Source organism: Aythya ferina, assembly GCF_964211825.1.
Source record: "Aythya ferina genome assembly, chromosome: 2".
Lineage (NCBI taxonomy): Eukaryota > Metazoa > Chordata > Aves > Anseriformes > Anatidae > Aythya > Aythya ferina.
In genome coordinates, this window is record NC_140297.1 from 3,318,833 (window position 1) to 3,341,447 (window position 22,615).

Below are 22,615 nucleotides of genomic sequence, written 5' to 3' on the forward strand. Positions count from 1 at the left end.
CTTTCAAATAATACAGTACTGTCAAGAACGAGCATAACAAAATGTTTAACCTAGGAAAATAGGAGGCTTCACTTGAAAATAGATATCAAACTCTGTTGACCTTTTCATAAAGAACCAGCAGCAACCATAGTGGAGATGCTGAAGGACGTCACTTCATATGAAGGAGAAGATGCAGTGTTTGAATGCAGGCTGTCGCGAGAAACAACCCAGGATGCTCAGTGGTTCCTGGGAGATGTTCCCTTGCAATCCAACGAAATGAATGAGATCAGAGTCCAAGGGACACGTCACACTTTGATCCTGAGAAAGGTGACACTAGAAGACTGCGGGCCTATCAGTTTCAAAGTTGGGCAGCATACCTCAGGAGCACAGCTAACTGTCAAAGGTGAGCAGCTTCCTTCCAGGAAGAAAGGTTTAGGAGCTACTGGTAAGCACTACTGATATTGCCTTAGCTTCTGGTGGTGTGTATGTGGGAGCAAGGGTCTCTGGAAATCTCGGAAGATTCAGCTAAAATAATTTAGGCATTAAAGATTTAGACATGCACATCTGAGCTAGTCATTTTAGACCTTTTCACAGTCTGTAGAGCAAAGCAGACATCCTCTGAGGACCACCCAACTTATCCTGAAACAAGCATCTAAGATATGTCATAATCAATGCTGAAGAAAGTCAAGAATATTCTCTGAATTAATTTCCTGCTCAGGATGTTTTCAGAAATTTGCTCTGATAAACCTTTCATTAAATTCTATAGAATGATTTTGAAAGGTTGGCTGTCAATACTTATCTTGTTTGTTCCCCTTTTATCATGTTCAAAGTACAACTCTGGGCACTCAGTTCTGATCTGGGGCAGTGCCAGATTCCCCATTTGCAGCAGTGTCTGTACCGTCTTCCCCACAGTTGCTCCAGTCACCTTTGTAAAGGCCCTGCACAATTTGGAGCTGCAGGAGGGCAGCACGGCTCAACTGTGCTGCGAGGTGTCCAAGCCTGACATCCCCGTGGAGTGGAAGAAAGGCACGTCTGTGATCCACTCCAGCCAGAAGTGCAGCATCAAGCGGGAGGGGAATGTGCACACGCTGCTCATTCACGATTTGAACCGTGAGGACTCGGGAGAATACAGCTGCCACACAGCTGATGGGAAGACCACAGCCAAGCTAGAAGTTAAAGGTATGATTTTCTCTTTGCTCAGCAGTTGCAAGACCACAGCTGGAGGAGTACATTCACATTTTTGGAGCTAGCCAGTACAGGAAAGACATTGAGGAACTGGAGCAAGTGCAGCAGAAGGACTGGAGAACATGAAGTAGGACAAGAGGGAATGGCCTCAAGTTGCACCAGGGGAGGTTCAGGTTGGAAAAGAGGAGACATTTCTTCTCAGAAAGAGCAGTCAGGCATTGGGACAGGTTGCCCAGGGAGGTGTTGGCGTCACTGTCCCTGGGGGTGTTCAAGGAAAGGTTGGACATGGTGCTTAGGGACATGATTTAGTGGGGTGATATTGGTACTGGGTGATGGTTGGACCAGATGGTCTTGAAGGTATTTTCCAAGCTTAATAATTCTAAGTATAAGGAAAGGCAGGGGCAAATGATTTTGTTCATCTTGGAGAAAAGAAAAGAGAAAAGAGGGATCTCATTGCTGTATGCAACTACCTAATGGGGGTCTATAGAGAAGAGAGAGACAGACTTTTCTCGGGATACCCAGTAAACAGATGAGGGGCAACAAGTACAAGCTGCATCAAAAGAAATTTGTATATATATATTTATATTTTATTAGGAAGACTAGGATAAAAACAAGCAACTTTTCACAATGAAGGGGTGGTCATTTTCGGGGCTTCAAAAATGAATATTGAAGTTAGGTGGGAATTTTTTTTGCACAAAAAAAAAAAAAAAGAGAAAATAAACTTTAGAAAATGGGGAAAAAATGCAACTCCTGTAGAACTGATTTTTTTCCTACTGGTTATCTCCTCTTCCTCCTTCTCCACCTCCTCTGTCTGGTTTAGAACTAGACAACCCTCTGCAGGTAAACACAGACAGAATTGTACATGAAATTCATGAATGGTGTTACCATTCCAGTTCTTACCCATACCTTAAAAACAAAACATTCCTATATTTTATATTTTATATTTTATATTCTATATTTTATATTTTATATTTTCATTTTGCCTGTTTGTTCCCTTTGCACCGTTCTCCCTTTCAAGCCCTACCCGTGCTTTTCAAACACTGGCTGAAAAATGAGGAGGTGGAGGAAGGGCGCACAGCTGTGCTGCACTGTGAGCTGACGAAGCCCAACGCACCTGTGGAGTGGAGGAAAGGAAATACTGTGCTGCACTCAAATGACAAGTACGAGATCCGGCAAGAGGGGACACATGCTGAGCTCTTCATCTATGATGCTGAGGCTCAGGATGCTGGGGATTACACGTGCGACTCGGGGGATCAACAGACCACTGCATCATTGCAAGTCAAAGGTAGGAGAAGCCTTGCCTGATGTCAGAGAATTTACAGCTGTAGTTGCCTTCTGTAGGGTTCAAATTTAAGTTTAGTCTCTGAATTGCTGTTAGCACTCCGTTATCTATGAATTTCAACTATAGGAATGGGTTTGATCCTCAGTCTGCTCTTTAAAGAAGAATATAGTATCTTCTAAACCCAATTCTCAGTTGCAATTTTGATCTTACTGTGGAAGTTGAGAGCAAAACTGCAGCTGCTGTTAATGGAGAGTACATACAAGAGAAAAAAAACTTGCCTTCTGATAGTCCTGGCAATAAAAGACAGGACTATTTCACTAGGTATAGTATTTAGGTATAGTATTTCACTATACCTAAACCAGGCCTTTTTTAAATGAAGCCATTTGTATTTAGTTGTGCTCGAGCAGCCCAAGATCTGTGGCTCTTTGTCTTTTTCTAGTGAAAAGACAAAATTCTAGTAGCTATTCCTACCTACTGGATTTCATATTTTTATTAATTTTATACTGAACGCTGTGTATTTTAATTCAGACAACAAGATCATGCTTCTAGGTCCTGAGCTTAGCCCCCATAACCAGCATTTTGCTCAGTGCGTGGTTTCAGTGATTCAATGTCCAAATTGCTGTTACTGGTAATTTTGTACCTCTAATTGTTTACACTGGAAATTATTGTTATGCACACGTGAAGTCCCTTCTACAGCCCATGACCTCTGCCAATCCTTTATGGGGCAGCAGTGGTCATCTTCACACCAACAGCCTCATGAGTGTCTGCTAAGGCACAACTCAAACGTCCTGCTCTGGGCTTGGCATTTCCAACTGGTAAATTGTGGTTCAGAAAGATGGGGAATGCCAAGCTGGAGAAAGGACCATGCAAGTCACTCACCCCTGACCCATGTTACTGTTGTGGATGCTTCTCCACTGTAGTACTACCCGTGCTGTTTAATGAAGAACTGAAAAATGTGGAGTCTGAAGAAGGGGGAACAGCTGTCTTGCACTGTGAGATCTCCAAGCCAGGCGCCCCAGTTGAGTGGAGAAAAGGAGGGGTCGTCATTCAGCCCAGCGACAAGTATGAGATGAAGCTGAAAGGCAGCATTGCCGAGCTGATCATCCACGGCGTGGAGCCTGATGACTGCGGGGATTATACCTGCAGCACGGGATACGAGATCACCACAGGTTCTGTGTACGTGCAAGGTAAGACAAAACTTGGTGGGAACCCTCTGATTTTGCTGCCTGAATTTCTTACAAAAATCTTTGGCAGTAACTGCCCAAACTTGTCACAGATGCAAACAGTTAAAACTCCGTTCATTTCTTCCCTGATTTCAGTGAAGACATAAACATTTACATTCAGGCTGGGGTTGGACTAATGTGTATAAAATAACGTAATTCAAGGTAGTGACTGTACTGTGCACCAGTGGTACTGCTTAAAAACATTTGCTTGGAGTAACTGTTATGAAAAATACTGAAATTCACATTATTATTCATTATGGCTTCTATCATTGTTGATACTTGTATAACTTTTTTACTATACTGAACGTAAATATCCTGTTTAACTTTTAAGCTTACTGTCCACCTTGCACTGCATACAAATGTCAGTGCGGATGGCTACAACACACAGGACAGCCAGGAACTAGTAATGGAATGGTGTCCTTTCAGTGAAACAGTTTTTGCAGACACACACTGCCTTGCAAGTGGGTGAAGGATGGAAGGCGTTTTCTCAGTCCCTTAAAGAAATTTAAACTCTTTTTTATTCCCTGGAACAGCATTACAAATTCAGTTCTCCTGGACAACTTGCACTGTTGCTTAGATTAATTCTGCAAGAAGGAACTTGTGTATGTTTACGCTTGTGTTTTCCTTTGGCACCTTCTCTTGCTCTGTTATACAGAAGAAGAAGCAGTCATAGTTTCTGGTTTAAAGAACACAGACGTCTTTGTGGGTGAGTCGGCCACGTTCACCTGCGAGCTCTCACACCCGGGCGTGAAGAATGTACAGTGGTGGCTCGACGGATCTCCCCTTCACAACAACTTTGTGACTGAAATCTCTGAGCAGGATGGGATAATCCACACTTTAACCCTAAATGATGTGGCGTGCCACGACTCAGGCACTGTCACCTTCAGAGCTGGGTCTCTTATATCTTCCGCTAAATTATTAGTCAAAGGTATTTCGTTGTTAGATAGACAAAGATGGCCATCTCTGGAACTGCTCAGTGCACTAGTGCTTCTGCCTTCCTGGCTACCCTTACTAAATCTCTCCACGATTCTTCTGTGGCATGATAATCCCACAGCTCTTCACTTCTCCAAGTCACCCACACTCACTCCAGAAGTCTTGTAGGTACGAGCACATCAACTTTTTCAACTTTTTGAATGGTTCATGTGAAGAAGGGTGGCAGGGCTACTGCTTTCACTGGACTTCTCAATGGAGCTGAACATACATAGGAGAAGAAACTGTGTTTTCACCACTGTGCCTGATTTTTATCTCTCTTCAACCTTTTTTTTTATAATACCACAAAAAAAATGTGTGGCTGGAAATTCCCAGAGTTGATCACTGTGCTGCTCCATAGCTGGGTTACTGGTACTGAGCTCAGCATATTCTTGAGACAAGATCTTGTGCTTATATGCCAATGGCTTCAGAGCTCATTCTGGAAACCAAACGGTATATGGCATTGCAGTAACCCAGAGACAAAGAGAGCTTCATTTCTTGATTGCCAGAAAACTAATGGTCATCACTGTACTACCAAAACCTTGTCTGTTGAAAGAATATTTTTCTCATTTGGTAAGGGTAGCCACAAACTGCAAATAACACTGAGCTCCAGACTTCATGGTAAAGCAAGCTGCTTCCCATCCAGCCCCTTTATAGCCATTGGGAAAATTTGTTATTTGTCAGAAAAAAAAAAGTAACACTTATTCATTGTTTGGAAAAGGGATTTACATATATAAATATATACAATATATTGATATGAAGGGATAAGCATTGTATATTAAAATCTACCCCCAGACTATTCACCATAACAGGAATGAACCACAATATGAAATTGAATCAGCGATTGATTTCTCCTCTATCTAATGTGTCCCTTGTACATTCAGAAAATGTAACTCTATGCAGAGATAAAATACCAATTAATTTTTACTAATATCACAGTCATCTAGCATCGAAACGATGTGTAAAACCCACAAATCCCGTGTCCATGTGTATGACTGTTGAGTTTCATGTTTCCTGACACAGAATTTGGTTCCAGGCTCTCTAGGCAAAGAACTCCACTGGGCATAAAGCATAAACTAGAAATAAATGCATCATGAGGTATTCTACTCAGCCAGATAAAGGGATCCTGAGAACTTTTAATTTCACAGAATTGTTGATATTGGGACCTCTGGAGATCATCTCATCCAACCCCACAGCTCATGCTACTACACACGTGTGTGGATATTTTGTGCTTCCATTAAGGCAAGATGTGAACATGAATCACAGTAGTCTATGGCTATCATTGGATTAGGATGAGAGAAGTATTTAAAATACACCCCAGTTGCACTGTGCTCAGGAACGTTTGATTTAACAGGAAAGTAAAAACTAGTAAAATTCCAACTGTGCTTGTACTAAAAGCCACTTTCCTGCATTTTATTTTGGCCAGAGACTTAGAAATAGATCTTTCTTCAAATTAGGCATATTTCAATCTATCTAGCTATCCATGGTTTGTTCTTCATCAAGTAACAAGTTGTTTTTCTCTCCGTTCCACATGCCCCATTCTCATCATGTAAGGCATGCTTATAACTGGAGATATTTCATAATAAGTGAGATCTTAGGGCAGGTTCTTCAACCTTCACGGTATCACTGCCCTAGAACTGCATTCATTCAACCCCCCAGCATGACGACATCTTCATATAGGGGAATGTGGAAAACGGGACAAGTTTGAAAGATCTGCAGCCTTCTGACCCCCTTGGGTAGAGTGAGAATTACAGACCCCAGTGCAACTCTTTGGCTCCTAAGACTCAAGGAGCTTCCTGCTGCTCTGCAAGGGCAAATAGGGCCACCAAGATCTTATCCCAGCAGTGGGACAGTGTGATTGGGCAATGGAAGCAGGACACCTTCCTTCTTCAAGACCACAGGTGACATTTGCTACAAGGAGCACGCCTGCATCTTATGAGATGGGATGGTAGTGTACTACCCTGGTTGCAAAGATACCTTCTTGCTTCTTCAGTCCTGGTTTAGCAAAACATCTCCAGGATCTGCCATTGATCTTCCTCTCCTTAAACACACAGACAGACTCACAGAGTGGTAAAGGGACTTAGGGAGCAGGAGCAAGACTTGCAACAACTTTCTAAGAGACATTAATAAAATTGTCTTTGCTTCCCAAGGTCTGTCAGTAACATCCCAAGTCCTCCACCCAATGCACCAGTTTTAAGAGGAGCATTCCAGGCAGAGATACAGTGTAGTTTATTCTAGCCAGTTTGTGAACTGGCTAGAATTTGAAATTTTTTAGCTTTCTCTGACTGCAATCTTTTTATGTCCCCTTGTAGTATCAGTAGCCCTACCAAGATTTTAAGGAGGTGATGTGGTTCTGCTGAGAAGGATATTGCAGGGACACTTTTCAGACTCCATTGAGATTTTTCTTTTCAGTATATATTTTGCAGTTGTATGCAGGTGGTCCAATTTGACATCTCAGGAGACACTCCTGGGCTGCTTTGGAAGCTCACAGTATTTTGAGGTTAGATTTATTTACCGTCCTGAAGCTGCCTTTCAAGAAGCAGAAATAGCCTTTTAAAAGAAAGACACCAATTGTTTAAAACAACCTCATGGATCTCACCATCTTCAGAGGAGCTGCCTATCCCGCTGCTCCCAGCATTCTGGGGGCTCGCAATTTGAGATTTCAGTTGTTGGCAGGTGAGAATTCAGTTGATTCACACAGCTGAGTCTCTAGATCACCTACTGTAAAGGAAACAGCATATTATTTTTACCCAAATTATGTCTCTTCTACAGAGGAACACATAGCTAATCAAAATATCAAGTACCTCTCTCCTGTGAAGTGCCCTTTTTTGTTACAACTGACCTGGAACTTCGCTCCCCATACTTCCAAAGGCATCTGACACATTACCATCACCAGCACAGGACAGGAATGAATATCTACATTTGAGCACTGGACTTTTTTTCAATGAGTGGTTGCTGTCTGCTCATACAGAAGGAGCCTCCCATGGCATTTTCATGTGGCTGTGAGGTTGCACATCCCAGGGAACCACTCTCAGCATCCCATCCACAGCTCTCCTGTCTCACACCTGCACTCCTGGCACGTTCTGGGAAGCAGAAGTGGTTCACGCTCCCTGCTTCCTAGTCTAGATGGTGTCTCAACCATGCTGGGAGGAAAACTAAGCCTAGAGGGACTCCCAGCAGATATTCTGTACAGAGGTTCATATTCAGAGCTATTAAAGTGCTGGCCTTAATTGTCGGTGGCCCATGCTCCAGCATGATAGTTGTATTATAACGTGCCACTTTTGCTTCAGTCCTGCTTGATGCTGATACAAACACAGACTAAACTGCTAATGCCCAGTGTGCCCAGCCAGCTTCCTGCTTGTACCTTCACTCTGCTTGCTTCCCATGGGCTCTGTGCTTGACAGAAGTCTCTAAGTTGCTGTTTCCATGAGGATGCACTAATGCATGTCCTTCCTGACGTGTTGGTTGACAGATCCAACCATTGAAGTGGTCAGTCCCATGCAGGATATAACTGTTGATGAAGATGGCACAGCAGAGTTCATATGCCAGTACTCTAGGCCAGTGCACGCCATATGGAAGAAAAATGATCAGGAAATACATGCAGATGGGCAGCGAGTGATTATCGATCAGGACTGGAATGTAAGCATGCTAATAATTAAACCTACGGTACCAGAAGACAGTGGCATCTATTCTTGTGAAGCTGAAGGCACTAAAGTGATGGCTGCACTTGATGTTCAAGGTGAGGTCTTCCAGCCAAAGAGGAAGACTATCATGGCTTCCCAATACAAGGTGGAAAAATCATGGCAGCATCTCGCAATAAGTGACACATTAGAACCCTCTCTTTGGTGTTCACTCCATTGCTGATAATTAAAAGTTAAAAGTAGTTAAAATAAAAGTAGTTGGGAGTTAATGGGAATTGAATATGAAGCTGCAGCATTTCACTAGAGCTTAGTTCTAATTAATGCTCACTCATTACACCACTTACGCATCACACCCCTTCAACAAGGAACCAGATCTGGCTGAAACATCAGTGCAATGGGATATGTCCTGCTGATTTATTGTGGACTCTCAGACATAATGTTGGCCCAAAGCAATAATAAGAATACTTTCTTCTGTTAGGGAGTGATTTTTACACACAGTATGCTCTAAAACTAGTAGCTAATAAAAGGTGTGATTTTTTTTTTAATGGCTAAGTTATCATGGTATTTTACCTGCTTCAAATACCAATTAGTTGGGAAATACCTCCTCACTTGTAATCAGCATTTGTAAGGGATTTTTTCCCTGAGAATCAGCAAATAAAAAGGTTAATAATAGGTTTATGATTTTCTGTTGATGTCTTTTAATTTTTTTTCTGCTGTTTGCATATGGAATTCTTATTTTCAGTCCCCGGGTGAATTAGTTCAATCAGCAAGGACAGGGGTTCTGATTTGATTTCTGAATTATCATGTTTTGTTAGGCAAAATTATGCCTTTTTGCCTAATCAGAGCTGTGAGTATAGAACAGCAGCATATTATTAACTATAGTATTTTCTACATTGATAAGCACTTTGCATTTTAGGGATTTAAAAAGATATTAATGAATGTAATCTAAAAATATCCCAGAGGAGGTAGAGGTAGGATCTACAATTATCTGCTTTTCATAGTTAGGAAAAGTAGTGCTCCAAAAATACACACAGAAACAGCTTGGCTCCATTCTAACAAAATCATACTTTTGCTAAGGATTTACAAAACCCTCATTGTCCTCCATAAGTAAAAATATCATAAAATACAGAACTGTTTCAGTTATTCATGATTTTATTTTTTTTTTTGAGTAAATAATTTGTCATTATTTTTTACTTTGTTTAGATCAATTCTAGCTATAGAGATCCTAACCAGGAATGTCTCAGGTCATTGGTTTATATTATGGATCATAATTGATATGACAATATGACCATTGTATGGTATCTGTGTAAACTGTATATACCTAACTGTGGGTTCCCACTGCTGTGCATATAATTTGTCCATGTAGTTGGTCTAACAGAAATTATATTTGCAAGCACCAGCCCATGCTTAATTTTGCATCAGGCTGGCTGCTTTTGTGCAAATACCAACCGATGCATGCAGCGACTATGCAGGCAAGTGGGGTGTGTAGGTATAGGCATGTTTCTGAGTGCACAATTAACCACACATGCATGAGAAAATAAAGCTAATACATTATCATAGAGCTTTTATAATAATTCACAAATTTGCTCTTCAAAATACTGTTAATATAGATTTTAATTCTTTGCATGCTTCCAAGGAGCAGACTTGCAAAACGTGTTGTTAACTCCGATGACAGTCACTACAGCTTTGCCAGCCGTAATATTCTCTTGTGCTTGCTTTGCATGGCAGAAAGGCTGCATCGTGAGCTGCCAGTTGGTTCACATCTCCCCAGCTCTGGAGATGACCATACTGCCTGGGAGATCTGGGGGAACTGTGCCTGTTGTGAGACAGAAGGACACCAACATTTTTTCTTTATTTGCAAAAACAGAAGTCGGGCTTCTGGAGGAAGTTTAAATAAAATGCTAGTGGTCCTAGGGGTTCATCATTATTTTTAAACCATTAAAATGTTTTTAAATATATTTTTATGTTACAGCCTGGTTGAAAATAACTGCTAAGCCTTCAAGCACACTTTATCACATCGCTGTGCTTTCCATCAGCTTTTCAGGAGTGGGAGTCATCTGGTACTCCAAGGCTTGTTGATGTTCAGCTGTGCATAGCAGCCCACTAATACCCTTTGGTTTCTTTCCTTGCTAGCCAAGAACAGCATTGTCCAGGGCCTGGAAAATGTAGAAGCAGTGGAAGGAGGAGAAGCCCTGTTTGAATGCTACCTTTCCAAGCCCGAGTGCTGTGATTACAACTGGCTGATTGATGATGAGCCTGCCAAAACTACAGAAAACACTGAGATGGTTTATTTTGAAAATGGGCGCAGGCATCTGCTGCTGCTCAAGAACCTGACTCTCCAGGACAGCTGCAGGGTGACTTTCATGTGCAGCGACGCCGTGACCTCAGCCTTCCTGACAGTGAAAGGTAACTGAAGCAAGTGTTGCATGGGGAGGCTTAAACTTCTAGTTGGACAGGGCAAATTAACCATGAACATATTATGAAGGGCACAGAGGAAAGGCATAAGCTGCTTTCTTTTTATCTGACTTTTCTTCCCACACAATAGATGGATGATATTTTTAAAATGTCCTTTTTTTTTTCCTTGTTCTGTATGCCATGACATAGGTATAAGCAGCATCAGCTGGCAGTTAACAGCAAATGACTGTCTTACTGTCTTACAATTGTCATTTTTCTGCTGAGTTGAGTTGTGTTTGTATTTAAATCAGAGCTTCAGAGATGAGTTATATCAGCAACAATATTATCTCTGTATCCTAGTATTTTATGCTCTTAAACTGATCAGAATCCCTTTCTAACTACAAGAACAGCCATCCTTAGCATGGTTTCTTCTTGCCACATGTCCTATCATTGGTAAGATGCTCTGGAAGGGTACAAAATGTCATGTAAGGTGCCAGGTGTAGTCTTATCAGGCTGTGGTTGCTCAATCCATTCATTCAAGCTAGTTGTGAGGAGCCACCTGATTTCTTTACAACTCTTAACAAACCCAATTGTCTCTGCACTGCTGCCTTATGCGTTCTCCACTTGCATCGAGACATCGGGAGCATGAATCACCTTGGGTAACTGTAGGCAAATCTGTGAATTCAATAAATCCATTTGTCCTAGATTCCTGCTGTACTTTGTAGGGAATTGAGGTATGTTCATAGCGTAATTCAAATGGTGAGTCATGCCTTGCAAATACGGATGTCATAGAGATATAGGATCCTACGGGCAAGTAATGCACTTCTCCACATTTTCATGGCAGCATTCACAAATCGTTCAGTAAGATGAACAGACAAAAGCAGCCATTTCAGATTTGTGAATTCAGATAGTGAAAAGCCCTGCAAGTTCCCTTAAGTAACTCCACTGTATTTTTCTGCTACTTGGAAAAGAAAGACATTGCTTAGTTGATTTTTTTCTCCTGAAAGTTTTGTGAAGTTTCAGACCCCAGTGATATCATCTGTTCTAGCGATATACATAACCTCCCTTTTAATGATCTCCTTGGTCTCTGGGACCTGGCTGTCCAGAGATTCAACACAAATATTCACAGCATCTTTTACCTGTTTTTGTTGTTTAATTTACCTGTTTTACCTGTTTTGTTGTTTAATTGAGGGTCTAATTATTTTCATCCATAGGATGGCGCCTGAAGATCTTGCAGCCTCTCACTGATGTGGAAGTCTCTCCAGGGGAGAAAGCTACATTTAGCTGTGTTCTAAGTGAAGCTGTGCCAATTAATGAAGTTACCTGGTATATTAATGACATGGAGATCCAGTCAGATGAGGACTGGGAGGTACAAGCAGATGGAAACAAATACAAACTTATTCTGAGAAAAGCTCAACCACATCATTCAGGAGAGGTGACCTTTGCTTCCAGGGAAATAATTGCATCAGCCAAGTTATCTGTTATAGGTAAGTTCATATGTTGTGTCTGTTGTTCTAGCCCTGTGGCACTTGAAATCTCAGACTTTGGCATTGAGCTACAACCTCAAATTTTCTAATCTTTGTACTGATTTTTTTCTCTTTGCCTTCCATGTCCCGAGGTAGTGTTCTTTGTCTGAGGAAATTCTTCAGGGCAACTTGTTCCTTGACCAGAAATAATTCAGCCCATCAGAATAAAATTAGACCAGGCTAGTGATGATAGAGGTGTTCACCAGCTTTCTTTAACTGCAGTCCTTTGTAAAGTGTAACACAATTACACTGAAATGAATTTATTCAGAGTTCAACATCACCTTCAGCAAACCCGTGGGCATAGGAAGGAGCTGCACTGGAGTGCATGTGGAAAAATTATCAAGGGCAGCAGAGAACCCTATGAAGTCTGCTAATCTACTCAAGTGCAAGGCAACCAGTATTCCAGATTACTGAATTGCGTATTATGATCTTTGTGTGCCTGAAATCTATGAAACTTGCACCTCGTACTTCAGAGATACATGAGTGAGAAGCTCTTGGAGTACTTTGTAAGTGGAGAAGACAATAGTTGCCAAATTCCCTTGAGGAGTATTTTAAACAAATGGTTTGACAATATCCATGCCGGCACCCAAAGGCTTGGCTCCTTCCCACAGTAGGATAGGTCAGTCATCCAGCAATGGTCATGCCAGCACAGCCCAGGGGTGGTTAGGAGATAACTGCAATGTGTTTGAGCTGTATGCTGTACTTGAGACATTCAAGAGACACTGACTGACCATCCCTTCTTTAAATTATTTCAGGTAATCTGTTCTGTCTCTCTAATGACTGCTGAGACTTGAGAGATGCCTGATATCTTCCATTGAAAGCAGTTTTACGTTATTTTGGGCATCTACACTTCAGGAATTGTAAAATACTATCCTCATGAACTCCTGATGGCAGGTTTTGTAGATGAAATTTGGCTGAAAATATAGAAAAGAACTCTATATTATGTGGGAAGAAAAAACTGTGATGTTCAAAATTAAAGAATTGGCCGTTTTACTTTTAATTTATTGGTTTAGTACACGGTGGCAGGTCATTTACTTGGTAAATGCCATGAACTTGAAAACTAGAACTATTTCCAACTTCTAAGCCAAAGAGTAAATTAGATAAGGAACATTTTCCATTGTACTGAGTATGATTGTCAGTAGGCAGCCTGGTAGGATGCCACAGGATTCCATTATGTATTTATTTGTTACTGCCTGATGCTATGAGACAAACAGCAATTACACAGAAATTAGGTGATTTGCTATTGAAGTTGCTTGAATTACTCTGTAGTCCAATGGTAACCTGATAGCCATCAAGGACAGACCTGAATGAAGAAAATCGAGGCCCAAATGTACTTGAAGCATTCGGCCAAGTTCCTAAATAACACACATAGTATAGGGTCATCTTTATTTTGAATTGGGTGGGACAAAGTAGCAGGAAAAGTATCACAATAATATGTGACATTAAGTGTCTGAGAGGGCAGCTGGAAAATAAATTTGTTTTTAGCAGTGTAGATAGTGCAGGAGAAGCCAATGCACAGGTATGTCTCAGTCATGGGCATGCACCCCTCAGCTTTACCATGAGACAAACGGTGAATTTCTTGTGCTTCTTTTTCATTGCCTGTAGAAAATTCTCAGATTGTTTTAGTATAAAGCAATATTGTTCTTATCATGCATCACCGGACCTCTGTTGTGCCTCCAGCCCACCCTGATCCCCCCGAAGAACCAGAAGTTTTAAGTAAGAACAGTCACTCTGTAACTCTGTCTTGGTACAAGCCGCTGAGCGACGGTGGTTGTGACATCCTAGGCTACAAAGTGGAGAGGAAAATCCCAGGTATTGGCTGGCAGTCATGCAGCAAGGGCATTATTCCAAACACGGAGTTTATTGTGGACGATCTCACCCCAGGTGAACCCTACAGATTCCGCGTCTCGGCTCTAAACAAAGTTGGGGCCAGCGAGCCGGTGCACTTCCCTCAAACGGTGCAGCTAGGTGAGAAAGGAGAGGTGCCCCCATGGAGGACTGCAAGCTGTTGTAGGCCTGTTTCGCATGGCATGTCTGCTTCTCCCATCCCAGGTATCTCCTGGAAGAGTTCACTCTGCAACACCTTTCGGTGCTTTGCTGCCAACACAATACAGGAGAAAGAGCTTGGAAAAAAAATTGTTCTGGGCTGCCACAAAGCAAAACCTGCTGTGTTGTTAGTACTCGACCCTTATTTCTCCAACCTGCATCAAGCTGTCTTGCGGCCTGCACTGCATCCATGTGTTGTCCGGTGACCATGAGTTTCTTTTCTGGTGGAGTTCAGATGGAATGCATCAGGAGGAGCATGCTGGAATGTGTTTGTGGCAACCGAGACCCTGCTACTGAAGCTGTGATGGGCAATGTTGTCTTCTTCACCCATCTTCCTCTCTCTTTACATTATTTGCATATCTTTTGTAATAACCCCCATGAAGGAGTGCTGAAGAACAGTTTCTTTGCTGTCTTTTGGTGTAACTTTGGAAGTGCCACTTTTGGAAGGCAGAGCCACTGCCTCAATCTTTGTTTTCTTGCAACTCCTTCTGTGATAGCTGAGTGCCAAGTAAATTCCTCAAAGTGAGAATAATGGTAATAAAAAAAAAAAATCTTCTTTTGCTCTTAAGCTCAGATACTCAATGATGGTTTTGCAACAAAACTTCCACTGTGTCAGCTGGACCCTGATAACTCTGCATATGCTCACTTTGTCTACAACAAATCCAAGGTATTTTGGGCAGTGGTTCCCTCACCCTGCTGAAATGAGCAGAGGGGTGGATCACACTCAGATGTGTGCTGCTTGCAGGAACTTAGCCATGTGCTGAGTCGTCAGGTCCAAGTCAACATCTGCACGTTTGATGCATTTTTCTTGACTTCATTTTGAGCTTCAGTGACGTACAAACAGTATGTCATTTGCAAGAAGACAGTTTGTTGTTTGTTTTTTGTTTTTTTTTTTAGATATTCTTTATGATTTTTGAGATTTTTTAAACTCTTCCTAAACTAGCATAATTTTATTTTTTCTCTTTCAGCACTTGGATGAATGCATCTTTTCATTATCTATTTTCTCTTTTATTCTTCTTGTTTCTTTGGTTTTTCACTTCTAAATATTAAGATCTTCTACGATCTGTAGGACTGCTTGAATACTGGTTGTGATGGGTAAATGAAGATCAGAAAATAAACACAGGAATGGAAAAAATGCAATGACTTTTGCATGTATATATTTAAGTGGAGCTAGTTTAACCCCTAGGAGAGCTTGTACAGTTTTGGAAGTGTAAACTTTGGATGCTGCCAGTGATTTTTTCCTTTTCTTTTGCTTGTCTACAGCAATTAAATGAAGGATGGACATTTCAAAGAGTGATCTGGAGTGCCTTAAAGTCAGATTGTGGTATGTTCTCTGTGTTAATTCACCATTTTATTTTTTTTTAATTGCAGAACCTACAGTTACAGTCACCCATCCTTTGGTGGGAGGATCAGTCTCAGAAGGGGACGTGGCTCGCCTGGAGTGCATATTATCAAGTGAAATCAAAGAGAGTGTGACGTGGCTGAAAGGAAAAGAACAAATACATGCTGGAGGGAGATATGAAATCATCTCCGATGGAAAAAAGCAAATACTCATTATTCATTCATTTAAACCTGAAGATCAGGACACATATACCTGCATGATTTCTCCAGAAGTCAAATCTGTTGCCAGCTTGTGTCTTGAAGGTACGGTGTGTGCATTCAGGTGCTGTTAAATCAGTTCTGTTTATGGACATCTAGGGACATCTCCACGGGTTGGACTGGAATTTGTTTTCTTTTACAAGCTATGTCTAAGATCTACAAAGAATTGTTATTTTCCTTTTTGGTATAGATCAGTAAATTCTTGAATTTCTAATAGTTTTGATCTGCTCACATAAGATTTTTCTGATGTTTAAGGTGGGATACAGTTGCCTCTACCTGGGTTTCTGGTGCTTTCTGAGATACTTTAGGGTATCCTGCCTGGCCTTCAGCTACCACTTCAAAAAGCAAGGCTCATTCATAGGTTCTGCGTGATATCTGCCAGCCCCTGTCCTGGCCATCCTAAATGGCACTAGGTCATAGCACATAGGAAGCTGAATTGCAACCTTAACCTTCGATTGCCCACACATAGGCATCTAGTCCAACTGAGGTGCTTTAGGATACCGTCCCTGGACTCTATCTCCTTCTTTGGAGGGACCAAGATTACTCATAGGTGTTGTGTTGTATCTGCAAGCCGCGTGAGAATGTCCCAAACAGCCTGGAGCACCTCCAGTGTCATTGGGCACCATACTGTGGCAGGTCAGTGAGTCACAGCTTTCAGACTTAGACAAATCTAACCCAGGGTATCCACTGGCAGGTACCTCCACTTGAAGGGAGTCTCACCTCCCATTACAGCCACTGGACATCTGTTCAAGACAGTTCATGGAGTCCTGTCTAGCTTTAAAACAGGGTGAGCATGAATAGCTTTCCAGGCTCCACTGGCAGTAGATATTCATCAACTGCAACATTTTAAAAGCTCATAAATTTATTCTAAAATATATACTCTAAAAGCTCTTTTTTTTTTTATTATTCAAATGTGTGAGGAAGAAAAAAAGTTATTGTCTGGTCCTGTCTTAAGCACGTGCATAAAATCGCAGGATAAATGATGTTGAAAAGGACATCTGGTGTGTAGTACAACCTGCCCGAAGCAAGGTCACCCTGAACACGTTGCCCAAGATCATGTCCAGTTGTATTAAATTTATATTTTTTTCTCAACAAAACGTTTAGTTAAGTGCCACTGGTCCTCTTCTGACAAGACTTTAGAATACTATTTCCATGTGCTTTTCAGAGCACTTTGTCTTTTAACATCTTATCAATTTAATTCTCCTCAGTGCCTACAGTGACAATGCTAAAAGAGATTGCCAGGGAAGCACCCCCTCCAAGCCAACAGGAAGAGCTGGTGGATGGCCATGTCCAGCCCAGGCTGCCCCCTGAGGCTGCACAGGAGGGAGACCTCCACCTCCTGTGGGAAGCTCTGGCCAAGAAACGCCGGATGAGCCGGGAGCCCACCTTGGATTCCATCAGTGAGGTGCCTGAAGAGGACGAGAAGCTCCAGAAGCTGAAGAAGGAGGAAGCAGAGATGTCTCACTATTACTCGGAGGAGTACTCCACATGTGATGAGCTGGCCAGGACAGGAGAAGCAGATTTGTCCTTTACAAGCTCAGATGATGAGTCCAGAGCTGGGACTCCTTCACTAGTGAACTACCTCAAGAAAGCTGGAAAGAGAAGTGTCAGTGTTACTACCAAGGTTCAGTCTGTCTCCACAGGCAAATTATGGAAACAGTGGGAGAAATCCAGTGTGGAGACTGTTGTGGCTGCCCCGGCTGCTAAGCCAGCTGAACCAGAAATAGCAGATTTAGATGATCCTTCCATGAACAAGGCTGCTGTGAAGATCCAGGCTGCTTTCAAAGGCTACAAAGTCAGGAAAGAGATCAAGCAACAAGAATGTCCAGTGTTTACTGAGACCTTCAGAGACTTCTGTGGAGAGCCTGGAAGCACTCTCCACCTTGAGTGTGTGGCCCACAGCAAAACTGACATGAAAGTCCGTTGGCTGAAAGATGGGGAAGAACTTTCGGATGGTCGCTACTATCACATAGATAATTACAGTGATGGGACCTGCTCTTTGATCATCACTGGCCTGGACAGGAAAGATGCAGGTAAATACACCTGTGAGGCATCCAATAAATTTGGGAAGGTTTCACATAGTGCCAAGGTGGTGATTGGCACGCAGGAACCTCAAGTGCTTCGTAAGGAGAAGCAAATTAAACAAAGCACTGATAGTGAGACAGAGAGCTCCTCTGGCAGCGAGCTGGATGATGCTTTCCGTAAAGCAGGAAGGAGACTTCATAGACTTTTCAGGGCCAAGATTTCAACGGAGATATCTGATGTGGAGGAAGAGCTCTTTGTCAGCGCGGATGAAGGGGACATAGATGTGGTTGACCATCAGACATATCGTGAGGATGACCAATACATTTACATCAAGTTTGAAATCTTGTCCGAGGCAAAAACTGCCGCCACTCGTTTCAGAGAGATGTTCGGTGCTCTGGGAATTCCTGTGGAGATTGACATTTTAGAACAGGGCCCTAAGAAAATTGAATTGCGTATTGGGAAAGCAACACCGCCCACCCCTGGGAAGTTTGCACCACCAGTAATGAGACCACCACCACCTTTGCTGACTTCTGATACAGGTAGGTAAAGCACATTTTGTTTATTATTTGAAAAAGGCAGCTAGAACATGTCAGAATGTTCTCACTCCTGAATTAATTTCTACAATTTTTGGTTTTAATTTTGTGTAGATATTTTCCTGGGAACTTTGCACTTTTGGAAAAAAAAAAGATAAAGTTTTTGTTCTTGTATGTGGGAGAGGAGGGCAGATCAGTGATGAAGGCAAGGGACTGCAAAGCCTGACTGAAAAGACATTTTGAAAAGGGGAGGAACTAAGACAATGTTCCAGTTTGCAGCTGTGGTATTACAATGCATATGGTGGAATATCTTCACAGTGTTTTCCAGGGAGTTTCTTCTTGAGTATTGTCATGGAGAAAACTACTATGCAATTTAAAACCGTAAACCAGAAGTCTTCAGGCTCTGGGCAGCAGTGCTCCTAAAATACATATTTTAACACAACCCCTTTTTTCTTCCTTCTCTCCAAACTACCCTGGCTTTAGCTCCCATGTTCTTGACTGAGCTCCAAAACCAAGAGGTACAAGATGGATATCCTGTCAGCTTCGACTGTATTGTTGTTGGCAAACCCCTCCCCACGGTTCGCTGGTTCAAGGATGGGAAAGCTATTGAAGAAAATGATCATTACATGATCAACGAGGACCAGGAGGGGTGCCATCAGCTGATCATCACAGCTGTGGTCCCCACTGACATGGGCGTTTACCGTTGCCTTGCTGAAAACAACATGGGAGTTGCTTCAACCAAGGCTGAGCTTCGAGTGGACTGTAAGTCTCAAAAACACTGTAGAAAAAAACAGAGGGAAGGGGTCATGTTCAGAGGTGGATATATATATATTTTTTTTCAAGAAAAACACTGTTTACATATTAAAAATATGTACACGTTGCCCACAAAATGTTTCACTCCCAAACCTCTTTGGTTCAGCTGGGTTTTGCCAATACCAAAGAGAGGCTCTGAGCAAAGCTTTTCTGATAAACTGAGATGTTTTACATAATGCAGGGGCAAGTGGGAGCCTACTGCAGTAGCAGCAATGAAATCAAACTGCCAGTCACATTAATTGGGAAAGTATGTTTATAGTAATATAAAGTTTCAGAGTATATAAAACATTTCCTTTTCCATTTAACAGTGACCAGCACTGACTATGAGACAGCAGCAGATGCAACAGAGACATCTTCTTACTATAGTGCCAAAGAATATATTTCAAGGTAAAATATCAAACTCTAGCTCTTTCTGACTTTTGGAATGATAAGATTGCCACATGTATTTATACAAAGTCTGTTTTTGATATATCTGGCATGGCCAGTTTAATGTCATAAAGGAACACCGACCAGCTGAATTTTCAGATGCAACGATAACTACATACATAACTACAACAGCTGGACATTTATCATGTGGAAACTTACGCTGGCTGCCTCGAGGCTAGCCTGGATATTTCTTCACAATATCTTCCCATTACTTTAAATGCCATATGGTGCTGAATCTGTTGTCATAATGACAAAATACACTGACTAAATTAATCTAAAATAGGCAATTCTGATTTCTATCTCTTCGCTGGCTTGCTGACTTTCTTCTTTCTAATTCTAATCACTTCTTAGTCGAGAACAGGAGGAATCTACCACTGAAGAAGAGCAATTGCCCCAGATCCTTGATGAACTTCATGATATTCATGTGGCACCTGGAGCACCACTGGCTAAATTCCACCTGAAGGTGAAAGGTGAGGGGAGCTCACAACACTGTCGTTTGTTCCAGGTTTGTTGTCAGGGTGAACTGCTGGCCAAGGTTTTCTGATGTGCTTTGCAGTCGTTTCCCCAGTCTGTGCATTTTGCTCCATGTTTACACAAAACAGACAGAAGAATGTCTGTGTGTTCTGACAAGTCAATGCCAATGCATTGACTTTTGCAGAAGACTCAAGCAAATTAAGTGTCTCATTCTGTTCCTATATCTACAGGGATATTTACAGACATACGCTTCTGAAAACTGAGTCCTGCTGTCTCTGAGCACATTAGTTATAGAGGAACAATAAGGAAGAAAAAAAAGACAGTGAGAGTGTTCTTTTTGCTCTTTAATAAATGAAACAATACTAGATTTGCCTTACTCTGTCAGGGAGTCACTACTACAAGTTTAAAAATGCAGAAACATCCTTTTGATGTTGCCTGTCTATGGTAGGGAGAGGTACTGGGTTTTTTTGTTTGTTTGTTTGTTTTCTGATTGTTGCCTGTAAAAATGATGAAAAATCTTTTGGCTTCAGTTTTTGGAGCCAATACTTAAACTGTGATATAAGCCAGAGTGCTTAGACCCACATTTTACTTCACTAGGGACTTTTCACTTACATATGTACATTGCAAGTCAGGCATGATCATTACCTTTCCAACCTGGAAGGCATTTGGATATGCAACAAATATGTGGAGTGCCAGAAACTGAAGAGACACAAAAGAACTTTTATAAATAAATAGAATTTCATGATTTTGCTGTCAGTTCTAGTTGGGTAAACTTTCAAAACAACATCCCAGGGCACAGTTGAGGATTCTTTGGCTGTCCAGAAGGATCTACCTGGTTGGAGATGTTCCCAAATCAATGTTGCTAATGCATTCTCTTGTCTGTGTCTGTAACTGCTCCTCACAGGGTACCCAGAGCCCCGTCTCTATTGGTTCAAGAATGGGCAGCCATTAAAGGCCTCGGATCGTATCCTGAAGATCAATAAAAGGGAATTGCACTCACTGGAAATTCTCAATGTCACTAAGTCAGATGCTGGCCAATACTCAATATTTCTCATCAACTCTGCTGGTTCTGCATATTCATCAGCCAGGCTGGTAGTCAAAGGTAATACTGACCTATTTTTGGCACCTGATTTTCTGGAAAAATGGAAACCTTTACAAATGGAAATCTTTACATTTGTATAGTTCTTTTTCTTGAGAAAGCCTACGAAGGGAAGTCAAGGGAGATGGGGAAGGCTGTAGTTAAAACATGACGTGCTTTAATCTTAGTTCTTCAGTAAATTTACTGTGAGTCCCAAAGATGAGACATATCACTTCTCTAGGATCTGATTGTTGTCTCATAAACATACAATTTACTCCTGCCCTCGTTAACATTAACGGTTAATTTCACTGAAACTGAGGGCCTCTTATAAGTCATATGTCAGGCTGTTGTAGTAAGACACTGTCATAAATTAAAATTTTGAGAGTTGTGGAAACTGGTGTTTTCAGAGATGACCAGATGCATTTGTATTTATTAACATAATTGTTATGAAATTACTAATTAGGTCATCTTGGTAGGGAGGCATTGTATTTTATGATGTAAAAATGATATTTGCAAGTATGTGTTGTAATAGTACTTGAAAACCTAAACAGAATACATTCCTGTGCTATAGAACCCTTCTTGTCGTTATTAATAAATGTACTTCAGAATAATGTTTTAATAGAACTAAGATTTATGTAATATGTTCTGCAATGGGTGATCCTCTGGAATCCCTTTTCTGTTTATTTTTTTTCATCAACTCATGGACAGAAAGGCATTTGTATTTGTCATTTATTTTATTCTCCTTGTGTTACAGATCCTGATGAGAAAGAAGAGCCAGAAACAGGTGAGAGAAGCCACAGCAGGTGATGACAGATCCTGCAGGAATTTTTCAGTAGTCTAAACTCACACTGAAGTTGTCACCATGTTTCATCAATAATGTCATTTTCAGATTCCCATGAGCAGCTGATACCACCAAGGTTCCTAGAAAGATTTACTAATAAAAAGGTGAAGAAAGGTGCCAGCATCACATTATCTGTAAAAGTTGAAGGTAAGTGAATAGTTAGCTAGTCTCCCTGCATAACACTTAAATTGCATAACTTCATGATGCATTTTGGATGCTCTCTGACCCAAGTCATTGCAGCCTCATCTCCTGTATTTAATCTGAAGTTTGGGACTTTACTCCCAATTCTAAGAGATTTTGTGCACTTTGCAGGATGTTACTCATCTTCACCTCCATTTTTCTGTATGTAAAAATAGGGATAAAAATAAATATTAGTCTTATGAAGATGTGTTGATTAACAGCCTTGGCTTTTAAAAAGGTTTTAATGTCTTTATGAGTGTGCAATAGAAAGGTTTATGTTCCTTTATTATGTATTATGACTCCTATTTTTGGAGAAAAATCAGGAAACATCAAAAGCAGCATTTGTTCACAGCATGGCTTGTGATTGTGTGGAAGTGACACCATTAGGAAAACAAGTTCAC

At 41.4% G+C, this 22,615-nt stretch overlaps 1 protein-coding gene across 15 annotated transcripts in view; it reads left to right on the plus strand.

Moving 5' to 3' along the window:
- The window catches only part of OBSCN (obscurin, cytoskeletal calmodulin and titin-interacting RhoGEF), a 184,565-nt gene that overhangs the window by 102,012 nt on the left and 59,938 nt on the right, over window positions 1–22,615 (plus strand). For 14 of the 15 annotated variants that reach the window (XM_084509857.1, XM_084509870.1, XM_084509859.1 and 11 more), the window contains 16 exons: window positions 113–382; window positions 892–1,158; window positions 2,183–2,449; window positions 3,367–3,633; window positions 4,325–4,597; window positions 8,111–8,377; window positions 10,413–10,685; window positions 11,888–12,160; window positions 15,617–15,889; window positions 17,053–18,408; window positions 18,886–19,164; window positions 19,524–19,602; window positions 19,993–20,111; window positions 21,020–21,217; window positions 21,948–21,977; window positions 22,083–22,181. In XM_084509857.1, coding sequence (XP_084365983.1) covers window positions 113–382; window positions 892–1,158; window positions 2,183–2,449; window positions 3,367–3,633; window positions 4,325–4,597; window positions 8,111–8,377; window positions 10,413–10,685; window positions 11,888–12,160; window positions 15,617–15,889; window positions 17,053–18,408; window positions 18,886–19,164; window positions 19,524–19,602; window positions 19,993–20,111; window positions 21,020–21,217; window positions 21,948–21,977; window positions 22,083–22,181 — 4,590 coding nt within the window. The remainder of the gene's footprint in view (window positions 1–112; window positions 383–891; window positions 1,159–2,182; window positions 2,450–3,366; window positions 3,634–4,324; window positions 4,598–8,110; window positions 8,378–10,412; window positions 10,686–11,887; window positions 12,161–15,616; window positions 15,890–17,052; window positions 18,409–18,885; window positions 19,165–19,523; window positions 19,603–19,992; window positions 20,112–21,019; window positions 21,218–21,947; window positions 21,978–22,082; window positions 22,182–22,615) is intronic. The other variant, XM_084509867.1, reaches the window with a different exon arrangement.